This window comes from Typopeltis vanoorti, chromosome 5 (genome assembly GCF_054136105.1).
Source record: "Typopeltis vanoorti isolate ZY-2024b chromosome 5, IOZ_Tvanoo_1.0, whole genome shotgun sequence".
In the NCBI taxonomy this organism is placed as follows: Eukaryota; Metazoa; Arthropoda; class Arachnida; order Uropygi; family Thelyphonidae; genus Typopeltis; species Typopeltis vanoorti.
This window is the reverse complement of record NC_143553.1, coordinates 61,119,885-61,136,703: the sequence shown is the minus strand read 5'-3', so window position 1 is coordinate 61,136,703 and position 16,819 is coordinate 61,119,885. Positions and strand designations below refer to the sequence as shown.

Sequence of the window (16,819 nt, the reverse complement as noted above, 5' to 3'; positions counted from 1 at the left end):
CATTTGCAAAACTCACTTCATAGTTATTGGGTATGGAAGTTTCATGTTATTATTACGCAACAGAGCTATTTTTAAGCTTGTTTAGAAAGAGTCTACAACAAGAACTTCCTTTGTTTCTCAAAAAAAGTCATCTATATCATGGTTTTACTTCCATTTCTAAAAATAGAAACTTTCGTTCGTGAAGCTAATAAGTTCCACTATTTGAAGACGAAATACACGTACTTCAGTTTTTTTTTTTGTTTATATAATTCATATTTCTAACAAGACTTAATTTTTTTCTGTCCAATGATTTGCATTTTTTGATAACTTCATAAATGTTTTTATCTAATAGCGATGATATTCTATCCACACCAGCAGCCCAAGGTTTATCATCCGTCAGCAATACAATATCATGTGATGATGGTATCACGTGGTGGAAAATTTAAAGAATGAGAGCCTTATATAGATTTCAAAGTTTGTTTTTCATTTAGCAAATCCAGATACACGCACTAAAAGAGAGAGAAGCAACAATCTGCTTGTTAGAAATGCATTACTTAGTTGAGATACATAAAGACAGAAGTAACAAATGTTGCATGATATTTTCATATCATTACCACTCAAAAGTTATACACAGACTGTTTTCTTGAATCCACTGAGTCAAATTAAATTTACAAGATGTGTAGCATTAATGAGGAACTTGCTGTTTTTTTTTTTTATTATTATTATTACGTTGGTCCTTTACTTCACGCATAAAGCAATAAAAGTATGCTGTCCTCAAAGCGCAAGAGACTGCTACTTAGCACTTGTAAACGACCAACACATACGGGTATGAAAAGCAGTCGACGTTTATTTTATAACCTGCAATTTATAAATGTCGTACAATAATAAATTAAAGAAACGTGGGATTTAAAGACGTCTGAGCGCAAGTAAGAATCCAAAGAGAATGTGTATTCTTTAATGAAAGCCAAGTTCAAATACCCCACTTCTTTTGAAACTATTGCTTCAATGTCGCAACACTATAAAAGGACAATTAAACTACTATAATTTAAAGTTTTGTCACTGTTATCGCTAAATCTATTATAAAATGTTTTCAACGTGCAGAAAAAAATAAAAAAAAAATTTCTTAAGCGATGAAATTTTTTGAATTGCAGTGTTGGATTCAGCGCTACGAAATACAAGGAAATCACCAAATCAATTCTGTTACAATTAAAAAAAAAAAAATAACCAACGTGATTTAGTGCCATGTATATTTACGTGTGTCAACCTGATTAACGTATGTTAGTCAATTTAACATTAAAATAGTAAAGAATCCTTTACTTTCTGTTTCTTATTAACGAATTTACTGTATCGTATACTCAGCGTGATGGATGGTACCACAGATAAGTCACGCAGCTAAAGACATTCGGCTTTTCAATTATAAGTAGTAGTACGTGGAGTACTTGCACCGGATTATATACGTTTATTCGCAAATTCATGACTGAAAATCACAGGATTATCTTCTCATAAAACAGATGAGTGAAAGCACAAATATTTCTGCTTTTACCATTTGTAAATTTTTTTAAAAAAAAGACAGTTTGTCAGCGAATGATGTTTTTTTCTATCTGAGAGTTTAGAGTTTTCTTAACGAGTTTTTATTTTAATTATAGAAATTATGAAATGCTAAAAAAAAAGTTCCAATGCAAGCCAGCAATGTACAGTATATAACTGGAAACCCGAGAAAAAATCACGACGTTTTGCAGTAGCTGCTTTTTCTAAAATGTTTTTCTATTTTTTTTGTCAAAAATGAATTGTGTTATGACTGATTTAAACATTTCGATTATGCTTGAACTTTCAAATTTCCTTGAATACAAACCCGTGGGGAAGAGATCAGTTGGAAGACAAAATAAAAGATAGAATGAGACCGTAATAACAGACCCCGAAGCCTAATACAAGATAGGAAGTTGATGATGAGTGATTTAAATTTGTTTAAAGCGATAAACTGATTTTAATTGATAAAAAAATTTAAATTGTTTTAAATAAAAAACAAACGTTTGGTATTTAAAACACTGTACAACTTTCATTCATCTTCGTTCTAATTTCAAAAGATCGCTATCAAAATTTCAACGAAATAAAAGCAGCCTCCGATTATACATACATACATAAGTATTACTGATCCACACTTCTATCGCAGTATAAGTTAAGGATCTTCAACTTTTATAAGTATAAGTATCGCAGTATAAGTTAAGGTTCTTCAGAAACCGCCTGGATGGTGCAAAAGAGCATCCTCACGTATTAGACGTTTTGATACGTGGTCGCTACATTGGAAACCTGTTTCAGAAATAAAGTGCTTCCATAAATCAAGTAATTCATTTTCCACATTTTAGAACTCTCTTTCGCTCACACACACACACACATTATTAATATTCCACTCCAAATCTACGTATTAAATAGCCAACTTCAACTCATAGCGAACAAGTATCACAAACAATAAATGATGCTGTTATAATATTCATCACGATTGTAATATATATAATATTTAATTTTATTTCAAAATAAAATTGTTAACAAATAAATAAATCCTATAAATGTATTATGTTTTCTCAAAAGGAGTTAGGTTGCACTGTTTTAGATCAAACGTTTTAGATGTCAATCCCTCCACCTTTCATCATCTCGGTTCAGCGTACATTCTACAGTGTGCACACTGAACCAAGTTCCTATTCTTATTATGTGTTCATGTGTATGTACTCGTGTGTGTTTTATTCGATTTTTCGAGTTACGGGATTAAAACCGGAGTTTTTCCAGAAATAAAAATACGTACATGTCCCAAATCAGACTATTTATAATTGGTGAAAAAAAAATCATCTGGTCAGTGACAAGACGATAATCAAACCGTTGATTACGCAAGGTATTTCTTACTTAATTAACTTAACAAATAATCAAAATAAAAGTGCAACGTTCCTTAAAAGGAAATTCTTTCATATAAATAAAAATGTATTAAAAAAAGACTACCCAAAACTTTGGAATTTATTTGTTATTTTGTTTATCAACCTATTCTGGTTGATAAACAAACTTTTAATGCAAATTAGTACTCTAGTGTATCATGCATCAATCAAATAGCCAATTTCACCATGTTGCTCAGATGTAATTAGTACTGTCGTATTTATACAGAAACTATGGCATATTATACAATGCGTAAAATAGCTTATTTTTAAATATTACAATTTAGAAATTTTAAATGTAATATAACTGTAATATAAACTTCTTGAAAAGTAGCAGATAAATTGCTATTAAAAATAATAAATGAATAAATTTTGTTTCTTCTTATGAAACTCAGCTTGCTTTCATTTCCTCACTATAATCGGATCCAATATGTTATATGAAATATGTCTAACGGATTTGTTGATACACAATTATGCACTGCACTGCGTATTCATATTTTAACTTCACTGGTGGATAGTTACATAATGTCGCAAGGAGAAGGACGTATTCTCACTACAATTCTTCATAAGTGGAATTTCAAAAACAGACAGTTCATGGTAGTCTATTCTGTATAATCTGCTAATCAGCGTATCTATCGATAGTGAAAATTAAATTATGGTGATAATTTATTTAATGTTAATAAGTTGATTTAATAGTGTGGCGAAGTTCTAATTAGTTGCCTTGATAATAAAAGTACTTTGTTCTGTGGTTGTGATGTAAGCAAAAAGGAAATATTCAAAAACAACAACAATAACAACAATAATAATAATAATTAGTGAAATGGTGACAACATTCTAACAGTAATTAATATATGGGCCATCCCTGTAATCAGAACAAAATGGTGAATAATAATTGCGAGTTCATAGTAGCGTTAAGAGTAATACTAAGAATATTTATGAAAAAATCAGACCTCCCATCCAGGAAACGGCACTGTTAGGAACATCTCAAATTTTAGGATAATATTTAGCTGATTTCTAGGCCTTTGGAAGTCTTTTGAAGGTTATGCTTTTGTATTTTGATGATTATCTGGAAGTTTTTTGAAGATTATGCTTTTGTGTTTTGATGATTATCCGGAAGTCTTTGGAAGATTATGCTAATTATGCTTTAACATAATTCAGATCTTCAACTTTCTTGTTACTGTTGACCCTGAATGAACTCTGAAGTGACTCTCGTAAATGCAAAATTTCAAAGTTATGAGAACAGCGTCATCATTTAATGTTAAGAATTGCCTCTTCAGCGTGCAATATCACGCTGGGAGACTGCCAAAACAAAAGCGTCTCAGATACTATCTGAAATGCGTTTAAGAAGTATTAACCTTCAACATCTCTCGGTTGAAAGAAACATTTGACCGATTATCTGATAAATATTACAACTACTTCCATTCACATTAAATACAACATTCACAGAAGATAGCACTTATGATAATTACGCTGCAATATCATAAAAGCTATCCCTAAGAATATCTTCTTTAGGGTAATATCTCAGGATTATAGATGCATTCGTAATATCCAGATAAAAAGAGTAAACATGACTTTTTCATCAAGCCATATAAATTATAATATAATAATAAAACAGCTAATAAAACATTGCACGCTCATCAATGTAGCAGAATTAGCACTGATGTGACTCATGCAGCTAAACTCTTATTAGGAAATAAGGTAATTAGTAAGGAATAGCAACTTGCGATTACATTCGGCTCACACTTATATTCACACAGACACACACGTGTAAATTTATGGCATGGTGGCAACAGCTGAAATACTTTCACGAAACTTGGTCTGAACTTAGAGAAGCTAAAAGCAATCCAACAAGGATTAACATCTGCAATGTTATTCCGTATTGGAGAATGACATCTTTTTCTGTTTAAATTTTAACCACTACATTCCTCCTGTTGGGCAGTACGATTATACTCGGAGTTTAATAACTGCACTTCAAGCCTTAGGAGATACCAATTGAACTGTTTGCTTAAAGTGGTCCGCTTTATTAACTTGAAGTGTCATTAATTCATCAAAAAGAGGGTCTTTATTGATTAAATCTTCTTACCCATCCTTCCAAACCAGTGGAAGTGTAGAAAACATTCAACAGAGTTAGACGCATTATTTGAACGTAAACCGAAATGGACTATAAATACGAATAGGTATTTGACAGAATAGAACATAACTTAGCTCGATGGTTAAAGGCGATGAGGAATGAATTTGAAAATATAAATAAATAAATTAAATTAAAGTAAATTGCTTTCTTCAAACAAACAACTAACATTATGTAGCCACTTATGAAGTAACATTTAATTGCATATGGGAAATTAAATTTTTATCTAGATGCCAATTTTTAAAACACTGATGTTCACTTCAAAATACATTTTGTGAACATTTGCTTAGTAAATGCTATGAGCGTTTGTACAATTGTGTAAACGTGCCTGTTTTGTATTTTTTTTTTTAAGTTTAGATTAAGAGTTATAGTGAGCTGGCATTTTATATAAGAAAACTATAAAATGCATCTCCCAATCCGTCTGGTCAGCATGGGAGATAAGACCAAAAACATCCATGAATATGAAGAGAAAATAGAAAGATCACAATGGACAACTAATAAAATCACGAATACGATTGTTTTCGGACAGAAACATGAAGAAATAGTTCCAAACCTGAAAGGGAGTGCTGTTTCTGATGGAAACAACACGACCAAGATTTAAAAATGGATATGTCATTAAATAAGAAGAAATGGTCATCAAGAATTCTATGTATAGCTACGTATAATGTGGATACTCTTGTCGGTGACCACAGATTACGAGATCTTGAAGGTATTAAATGGAATATAAGTGGAACAAATGAACATAGACGAAAAAAAAATACAGTCCATTAACTAACCAATCGCATTTACTAATAACATGTGGAAAACAAAATGATAGAACCACTGTGTTGGTTTTTTGATTAATAATATAAAAATTGACAAATAAAAAAAAATCAGATGTAAAATTCATATCAAAAATAATAATCGGCCAAATCAATCACAATAAGGTTAAATAAAAAATATACCTGTACAGATATACAAGTAGCTACAGGGATGAAGGAGTAGAACTCGTTTATAACCAAATACACCATCTTCTAGATTCTAGAAGATGGTAAACATTATTTTAATATTTTGATGGTAGATTTCTATGTAAGGGTAGAAAAAAAATAACTAAATTAAATATATTGCCACTAGAAATGAAAGGAAAGAAATGTTAGTATCTGGAAGAAAGAAATCTTATATTATAAACAAAGTAAAAATAAGCAAGATCTTTGATTAGTCCGAAGCAAACTAATAATAAACCTTGGAATAGAAAGGCAAAATTTGATTTAAAAAAAAGAAGTTTCGATTAAATTTGATTAAAAAATAAGAATTTCAATTAAATTTAGAAAAAGACGTTAAACAAATTGACCTAATATTGAATACTGAACATTTCAACAGTATCCTAACAAAAAGAATAACAAGAAATGCTGAAAATTTCTCTGGTAATTTAAAAAGAGCAAACATTGACGAATTAAAAAAAAAAGAAAAGTATAGTATAATAGGGGGGGAAAAAGACACACAAAACAGGATGCACATGTCCAATAAACGTAGAATACACTGAACTTGACAAAACAATAAGGAAAAAAGATAAGAGATGATATGACATTTCGATAAAAAAATTATAACAGCAATAGAAAATAACAATAGTATAAAGAAACAATAAAACTTCCTGATAATTCAGGTAATCTTTATATGACAGGTGTAAAAGATGAAAATGGAAGAGTGATTATAAACAGAACAAACATATTGGAGATTAGCTAAACTTTATCAAGAATTATATACAAACAAAGGGAACAGGGGGAAAATGGAACGTCACTGTTTTAGTTCATTTTTTTTCTGCATATTCATTTTAGTTTTCAATAATAGAGAAAAGGATATTGAAAACTAAAATAAATATACAGTAAAAAATGAACTAAAATACACTTACAAAAATGAAAAATGCAAAGATAACTGGACTTTATAGAATACTAATAGAAATGTTGAAAAATAGAGGGGATCTCTTGCATATATAAGTAGCAGTATTACATACTGAATGTTAAGAACAGGAAGAACCCCTAAAAGCTGGAACACTAGAAAAATCATCCTTCTATGTAAGAAAGGTGATAAAATTAACATAAGAAATTGCGTGGTGGTTTATCCCTTCAGTCGTTTCCGATCCTAGGTGACTTTGTAGATTGCTCCCCCCCCCCCAATTTTATCCGCGCTCGGGACCAGCATGGGCCGGTTTGCCTGTTCTGGGGGACGAAAAACCCGAGTTTCCGGGTGGAAAAAAAAACTTATCTCCGTATGAGACCGGCTAACTCACCCGTTAGCCGTGAATGTCCTGCAATGAGAATGTCTAACAGATAACAAAGAGAAGAAGAAAAAAAAAGAAAAAAAAAACGACACCGAGAACTGGTTATCGGAGACGAGCGGTAAGATAAGATGATGAGATAACTAGATGTTATGGACACAAAATCGGCCAAAATGGAAGAGGCATTCGTCCAGCAGTGGACTGAAGAAAACTGTTGTTGATGATGATTCAAAGTGAAATCTTAAACAAATGTCTGTGCATCTTATTAAAATGACCAGATAAAAGTTCCCCACGTCACCGACGAGAATCGAACTTTGGTCTTTCTGACCAAAGAGCTTCGTCTAATACTGAGGTACGGAGACTCAAGAAATTATAGATCTAACTTTTCTTCCAATCCTTTATAAGCTTTTTACAAAAATTACAGATGGCAGAATAAACAAATAAGCGTTATATTAAATTTCCAGGAACCAACGAATAGGAAGGTTTCATAATATCCTTCTCAACTTTAAATCATTTACAAGCCTTAAATTAAGTAATGAAAAAAAAAAGAGAGAGAGAATATAATATGCTAGTTTCTTTGTCTTTCATAGAATATGAAAAAGCTTTTCGATTCAATAGACTTATGTAAAAAAGTTTTAAAGCATATAGGAATAGACGATATTTATATTGATATATTAACTTATATATATATGAAAGTGGTTCAGCGGTAATAAATTTAAATGGAAAAGAAAGAGAAATATAAATAAAAAGAAGAGTCAGATAGGGAGACTGTCTGAACAACATCACTTGCTACAGCTCTTGAATATGTTATGAGAAAGCTGAATTGCGAGAAAAAAAAGGATTGAATATTGATAGAGGGTAGTACTTAAGTAACCTACGATTATCTGATGAAATCATACTAATAGCAACATCACCAAAAGAATTAGAACACATGATTATTGAATTAAATTAAGTTAGTTGGGAGATGTAAATGAAAAATAATTAATAGTAAAATTGCTCCAGAACGAAATCGAATCGAAATAAATCAAAGACAGATAGAACAGATACACTCATTATGTGTATACAAATATCTACGACAAATCATTACAAACCACAATTTACCATACTGCTTAAAAAAATCTACAACCAGTGTGTACTCTCAACAATGATCTATGGTAGTGAAATCTAAAGTATAACTAGAAAACAATTAGAGAAATTGAAAACACAAGAACCACTTTGGGAATAACACAGTTAGATAAAAAGCATACTTGGATCAAGAAGCAAACAAAGATAACTGACATTGCATCAGTAATAAAAGGCAATAAATGGAGCTGGGTAGGACACGTGAATGTCCTGCAATGAGAATGTCTAACAGATAACAAAGAGAAGGAGAAAAAAAAAAGGAAAAAAAAACGACACCGAGAACTGGTTATCGGAGACGAGCGGTAAGATAAGATGATGAGATAACAAGATGTTATAGACACAAAATCGGCCAAAATGGAAGAGGCATTCGTCCAGCAGTGGACTGAAGAAAACTGTTGTTGATGATGATTCAAAGTGAAATCTTAAACAAATGTCTGTGCATCTTATTCAAATTACTGGTTAAATAAACGAATCACATACAGAAAACAACTAAAGAAAATTTTAGTAATTCACCTGTTTCGGTATTCTTAAGCAGGGGCATAACTGATTCACGTATACTAATTTGAAAATATATAAACTAAATAACTGATTAATAAATAAACATATATATTATAAAATAAGGAATTTTAATGTTACAATAAAAATGACTTCGCACATTGTTAATACATTTTTAATATTTGATGCTTCTGACACAAAGACGATCTCTCTATATATCATAAAAACATAACAAGATCGAGGTATTGATGCAAGGAACTACTCTACAAACTAGGGAGGAACGAGGCAAACGCTGCTGAGTCGAAAAATGGCCAAACTGCATAATGGGGAATTGCCAAGAAGTTGCGAGTGGGGATACTCCACTAGCAGTAACGACTAATAATGATTATAATAAATGATGGTAACATTTGCAGTCAAGTATTTTATGCTAAACATTTCTACAAGACGATTCTATAATAACACTGGACAACAAAATTTTACAAAAGTCATGTCCTGCCAGATTAATTTAGTCATTTATTATACATTTCGAGGTGCTGAACACGAAATATATGACAATGAAAATTGGCTACAGTTTGTGAGACATCCGCAATAGTTTTTTAAATAATAGAGTGATACGTACTTATCACATATACCAGTAAATGCCTGCCTCTACGTCCGACGTCGCTTGTATAGCTGCTCAGGATTATCTCTAGCGAACGTCCAAAAGTAGTCAGCCAAAATGGAAGTGGACCACTTTCTCTGCTATCGTTTCTCCATCGTTCTGACGGAAACGTTCATTGGGCTCATCACTAACCATGCTGCTGTTGTTGAGGAAGAAATCCAAGTGGGGACGGAGAAAGTGTATTTTTAAGGACATATTGCGCCAAGTTTGTGATACAAAGACAAGTCCTGAACCAATTCCTTGTAGTTTTCTGCCTTGACATTTCCGAAGAAGTTAGCTGACACAAGACAAAATGCGTTCCATGCTTTTTCCTCATCGCCCTGTAGCAGGTTGTCGAACATCTCTCGTCAACGAAGAGCTCTCAGATCTGAGGACTCACAAAAACTTCCTCTTTAATTTTCGCTTCGCTGAGTCGAGAGAATTTGTCAGCCAGGTACTTGAAAGCTGATCCAGTCCGGTCTATGGCTTTTACGAAGTTTTTTACCAGACCGAATTTGATGTGTAGGGACGGTAGCAGAATTTTGTGCATTTCTGCCACTGCTGGGTGTTGCAGATTCTTCTGTCCGGTCTTCAGAGATTTACTCGCAGGCCAGTCTCTCTTCACATAGTGCAAAGTCCTTGCTCACAGTTTGAAGTCACTCTGATATTTTCCTTAAGAAGATTCTATTGTAGAAGTCTTGATTCCAGTAATTCTGCGTTGGCCTTGGACCTACAGATCGTTCAGTTCTTCTTATGTGAGAATGTGTGGCGCAGGTAACGCACCGTGGCAGACATATGGATCATCATTAGAAGACTCAGGAGAACCCAACATCCATTCGCCTCCGCCCTCTGAATCGATGAAAATTCTTTCGGACGTTCGGGAACGAGAAATCCATCGCCGTGAGGAACTAGTCGGAGAGAAGATGGTATATTCGGGTACGCTATTGTCCACTTCCTTTTCCTCGTGATGCCTCCCGAAACAGGTGGTACCATGCAGAAATAGCAGTCATTTGCATGACTGCTTGGCTCCCTCCAAACCATAGGAACAGCAAACGACATCGACACTTTACCGTCTTTCAGCGCCACTTCGGAAGATTTCTAGCACACGTATCGCAGCATATGTGCGGGGTCCAGGCCTTGTCCTGGTCCCGATTGTACATCCGAAATATAGCTGATACGCCTTTTCCTGGTTTGCAAACGTCACTTCCCCGCAAATGCAACAAAAGTTATTTGCACTATTAATACAAGTACGAGGCATCACTACTGCTGGATTTATACTGCAGGGATCACTTGTGTAGTACTTATGACGCAGGAGTAAATGGGAGTGTAGAGCCCAGGAAGTCTCACAAGCACTTGCTCACCCTACAAGACTTCACTTTAGACTCAACTGCTGATTATGGCTCAACGGCACTGCATCGGCTAATGATGCAATACCTCCTGGGGTGTTTGTGTATGATTGGTTCATGCAATATGTTGAACTCAGGAGATTGAAGTACAGCGTTGCCAAATGATACCTATGTACGCAATGCGGACTGAGGTTCTCCTAAACAAGAGCCAATGGACAGATTTTATTGTCATTTTCGTGTTCAGCACATCGAAATTAGCAAAGAATCGCTATTTTTTTTTCAGATGCAAACTGTGTGTTGTCCAGTGTCATCGATAAAAAAAAATACCGTTTCAAAAATATCTAGTGTCTTTAGATTTCGAAAACAAACGAGGGAAATGAATGAATATTTTTCTTATGAACTTATCCCATTGGGTTGTTTTATGAATACTCAATACCAAACGAAAATTCAATAAAAATAAATAAAATGTTAATAAATATATTAATATTTTGCGTGATAAAATTTAAATAAAAAAATTAAAAGATTCTCTGTTGAAGTGATCATGAGCAGAAAAAAATACAAAATCAAGTATATGTCGTGCTTAATAACAAGCCAACAAAACAGAAGAGCAACTTTAATTTTTTTTGTAAATTTTTAATCATACTAGCATGTGTCTTTAAACATTTATCTAGCAATGTAAAGTGCAAAATTTTATGTTTGCTTTTGAAAGTTTTCTGCGGAGACTTATCACTAAACAGATTCTAATACTGAGGAAGAATGTATACTTTATATCAGACCCGCTAGTATTAATATATTCTATACCAAAAAAATGAGACATTGCCTACATTGAAATGTCCCTTCACATTAGAAGTTTCAATAAAATTAGAACAGTTAGAATTTTGTTCTAATTTCATCGAAGAATTGGGATTCTAAAACTAAAATATTATTACAGAGGTAAAGCAAAACAGGAGGGTCGTACTTAAAATATTCAAGATATGTTTTCGAATGATCAGAAGTTCTATTTTAAACACAGGGCATTCGTGTGTATTAGAGGTAGCGCTTTCTCGAGATATTTTAACCCACTGTAAATTTTAGATGAAATTTAAAATAACTTATGAGTCGCTTCAGAAAAATTTACTTCGGTCTCCATAAAAGTGAATATATTTAGTTACAAACAGAAATGTCGCAATTAGAAATAATGACGATGAAGATAATTAGTTCATTTGTTAAATGTTTATTTATTAATTATCGATTCATTTATTTGTGAATTAATATGTCAATATGATTATACACTGTTTCTAGAAAAGAATGCTGGTATTTTAAAATTTTCAAACGAAATGCTTGATAGATACCTGAACTAAGAGAATTGCACCTACTCAAAGAAGAACAAATGTTATGCAAACGCGGCCTTACCATTCTAATAAGAATTATGAATATGGAAAAAGTTCAAAAAAGTGTTTTACGATAAACAATATGTGAGACAATAATTCACATACAAAGAAAAATGTATGCTAAGCTATACCTTTTTATTTTTTATGTAAATAATACTCACTGAAAGACCGTAAATCTATGTTGACATTAATAATGGACTAATGATTATGCAACTGGAAAAATGCTCTTGAGATCAAACAGAACTTTTATCCTAAGCGATTTTAATCTCCTGTGAAACAGGGTGTGGTCTCATGCTAGGCAATGAAGTTCATCTATCGCCTAAAGACATACCCATACATTCATGTGCCTATCAGTTTGAATCCCACTGTTTGTAAGCATAGATCTCGACCAACCAAGCTGGCTAACGTGGAATTTACACTGCGCTTGTTCGAATTCTCCTATGTCCCCCCCACAAAGTTACACTTCGAACTATCATTTACAGCAATGTCGCTGCTGTATCTAAATATTTTTGATAAATACACCATTTGCATTTAAAATAACGACATTAATTGTGCAAGCTCTGTATATGAGTAAATCAAGTATGATTTATTTTTCTTAAATTCACAATATGTTCATAATTCAATTTATTTAAAGATAATAAAGAAAGGAGAAATACGCGTTTACTTGAAATATTTAGATAAAGAGGAAACCGTTTTCTTTTTATTAACTATAAATGAAGTGCTTTACAGTAAATATACGCATAATAGGAGAAGGCGAATTATGCTGCCTAGCAAAGTTAAAACTATGTTTCTCATCAGTGCTCCAAAGAATATCATGCCAATCACGACACCGCCTAAATAGCCCAATATTACTCTTTATATCTTAATCCCAGAAAGAACTGCTTTCGTGACAAAATTATTTTAAGCGGATGGTAAAGACAAGACTCTACAAAGATTTAGCGAGAGAGAGAGAACTAAGGTGGAATGAACGTTCAGTTTACGTATTAGTCATTTACGAATAACAGTTGTATAATATTAGCCTGATGTGACCAATTTAGAATACTTGATATATTCAAGTGTTACAAATTCACTTCAATTTAGACAATTTCAATTTTGTGCACAAAAAAATAAATATGTCAGATTCAGCAGCCACTTGGAATTGAATGGAATAACTATAAAGCAACCACGGATGGCCCGTCTGTTTTAAAGGAGAGGAATCCGAGTCACTTTCCGTTGAAAAGCTCTTATAAAGGTTCCTCGCTTCACAGGTTGGATGCAAACCTGTCTTTCCAACCGAAAGGATCATTGTCGTCTCCGACAATGTCTTTAGATTCAAAGATCTGGGCTCGAATCTTATCTAGAACAAGAAGAACCTTCACAAGGGCTTTTCAATGAAAGGTAAGCCGATCACATACAGAAGTAGCAGGTTTTAACATCTCGCAAAACAGGCAAATCGATCACAGCCTTAATTTTTTCGATCGTAATTCCAAACAACAATCCAACCGAGAGGTATATGTTGTGCTGTCCTTCTCAGAGCATTTGCTAACCTATATGTCCACTAATTGAAAACAGAGCACCGTCAGTATCAACATACACAAATGGAATACGCTTGAAAGTATATACTATTCAGATGAATCTACGTTTTGATTGTAGTGATATCCCATGAGAGACGGGCCTTTCACTGTTACAATCCAAAGGAAGCAGAACGTGCAAAATGATCATATCATATGATTTAAACACGATGATATCTTTGAGCGAAACAGGCATCATCAGCCGATGGAAATGTAAGGGTGCCACATAAGAAACGTACAGAGAGACCCAGGAAGATGACACAAGGGACCAAAAGGTACTTGGAGGAATAGAACACTATTCCTGAAAGCACCTTCGGACTTTGGATTCCGAAGTGGAATCCAAAAGCGTCTACAAAGGTTCAAGTTAATACTGGTCGCTGTGTGAAGAGCTACATAATCTCGATTTTGTTTTTTTGCTGGAGACTCATAACCCAAATATGAGTCATGGAAATAACAGCCAAGACCAAACAGATGTAAAGAGCATTATGATATGAAAGTCCATCATATGGAGCAATGAATCATGACGCTACATACCTCTTTACACCTGAATGGATAAGTGTGGTTATAGCCGAAGCTTGAAAAATGCCTTATACCTAAATACAGCCATTAAAGAGCTCTTGAAAATGTGAGCTTTATGTCCGCACTTTTACCAATAAACTTCATCGTAATTATGAAGTTTGGTGGCGGTGTAATGGTCCGAAGCTACTTCTGTATGAACTGGAAGAATGAAAGCTGAGGAATATGCAGCCTTTTTACAATGTGACAGTTTCACGAACCCATGTCTTTTCAACATTCACCAAGTCGTATGTGTGCTGCTCCATATCATTTTCTTCAAAACAATACAGTTTGAAGAAAATGACGTAAAAAAAAAAAACTGAGTGACATGCATAGAGTCATGATTCAACCCAAATGAAATGAACTGAAAAGCTGAATGACGATCAGGCCAGACTAATTGTGCATGGACTGGTTGTTAAGATGAAGGAAGACTAGCCCAAAATACCTGAGTTATATTATCAAACGAATGGAGAGTATGCCTAAAAGTGTGATCAAGGCCAAAGAATGGCCAACACGTTCTTGAGGTGGGTAGGTAAATTTAGGTTTCCCGGAAATATAGTGCTGACTCAATGCTTATTTCAACTCGCGCATGAGTGTTATACCTTTCTGTCGGCCATCATTTAAACAACAATAAAATTTATTTCTTATCTGATTTATCAAGGAAATAGTGCCTCCATTCTTTAACCAACAGATGCTGAGTACGAATCTCACTGCGACATGGATGCTTGTAAAAGTCGTTAAGGATAAACGTTTCTTATCGTTAGATGCATAATCACCACATGATTGCTGAAGGTCTGAAATGACTTGAGAGTTCCATGTTTGGTTTTTACAGCGAATTTTTAGGCCCGATTATCTAACCCTTAGATAACCTTTGTGGACTGCATTGATATAAAAGAAAATTAAATGGCAATAACGGAAGCTTTGCCAGTAATTGGGTAAACAATAAAAAAATAGGAAAAAAAGTAAAAAAAAAAAAAGAAACAGGTTCACGGATCATATCTGTGATTAAAAAATGCTGATAAGAATTCTCACGGTGAATATATACTGAAGTATGAAATTTCATGTATGTCTATAAATTATCCAATTCATTAACTGATTTGGCTTGTCTAAGCTTCGTGGACATGTTATGCAGTTCATGAAGCTTGATTTATGAACAGTTGCCCTGACCAATCGAAGAAAGAAAGGAGACTCAGCAGTGAAAATCATTTCATGCTAATAATACCTTATTAAAAGATATTACAATTGATATCAGAAAAGATATCTGTAATGTTTAATGGATCAGCACACAATATCGGTGCAAGTGTGTGTGTTGATTTACTAAATAACGGATTAATTAATTTAACTTGCGTGGATTTATTTTATTGTCTTCATATACGAATAGCTTACTTGTATACAGTATTTTCTTTACATTTGTTTTAACAATGCTCTGGCTCAGTGGCAACTTTATCATATCCAGATGCTGAAATACAATATAATAATTTGTTTGTACGTGTTTAGAAATCTGTAAAGTTCCAATGATAATTGAACACTGAGAGAAGTGGAAAGGTTTGAAATCGATTTCAAACCTTTCAGATTTTAGAATTTCAAACCTTCAGATTTTAGATGCGTTTCTCAAAACTGCTTAAGTATAAGATTCGTGTTGTCCAATACGTACGTATGTTACGCTTTGGCTCTATCAGATGAGAGACTGAAAACATTCAAATGTTTTGGAAACATCTCAATATTCTTTTGTTAAGTTATTTCTTTTGTATATTATACATTCTTTTGTTTATATGTTACAATTTGGCTTTAGCAGTTTGAGAAATTGAAAAGAAAACTGAGATGTCTGAGAACATCTCAATATTCTTTTGAGATCCTTATGAAAATTTTTGCGATATCTCAATTTTCGTTCAGACTATTACAAGGGTAAAATTTGACCATTCATTTAGAAATGCAGAGCAATAACTCTAACTAAATTACATGAATTTTGTTTATATTTATACAGAACGCTCGTTAAAATTTTCGGCGAACGAACTCAATTTTGGGATTAATCAAACTATTTTGTTGATAATATTTGACAAGACGACAATAATTATTTCGCTCAGACTAGATGGAATATGATAACACTTTTATATAAGGTTTCTACTAAAATATGTTGGTCATCTCAGTTTTTGTTTCAATCGGATCCATTTACGGAGGGAAAATTTTGATCATTCGTTTCGAAATATTAACATGAATAACTTTGCTATGGGTGGATGACATTTAATCAAAATCGGTATACCGAGTGTGAAGTGCTACTACATCACCCTAACTTGAATTAGAAAAAAAAAACAAAAAAAAACAGATATATCACAGATAAATAAATAAATTCCGTGTGATGATACAGCGTTCCCCCTTTTTTCATCTAGTATCATCTAGTTCTCCCCAAATTTTATCCGGGCTCCGGGCATAGGCTGACGAATCAGACCTATGGCTGGGTCAGT

General features: G+C 33.3%; 1 protein-coding gene across 3 annotated transcripts in view; it reads right to left on the bottom strand.

The window, feature by feature from the left end:
* Positions 1-16,819, bottom strand: part of LOC150106466 (G protein-coupled receptor kinase 2-like) — a 550,841-nt gene that overhangs the window by 442,833 nt on the left and 91,189 nt on the right. The window contains exon 1 of one of the 3 annotated variants that reach the window (XM_090392459.1): positions 3,848-3,946. The exons of the other annotated variants lie outside the window; for them this stretch is intronic. Coding sequence (XP_090248585.1) covers positions 3,848-3,854 — 7 coding nt within the window. The 5' untranslated portion in view covers positions 3,855-3,946. Of the gene's footprint in view, positions 1-3,847; positions 3,947-16,819 lie in introns of those variants that run through there. 3 annotated transcript variants of the gene reach the window in all.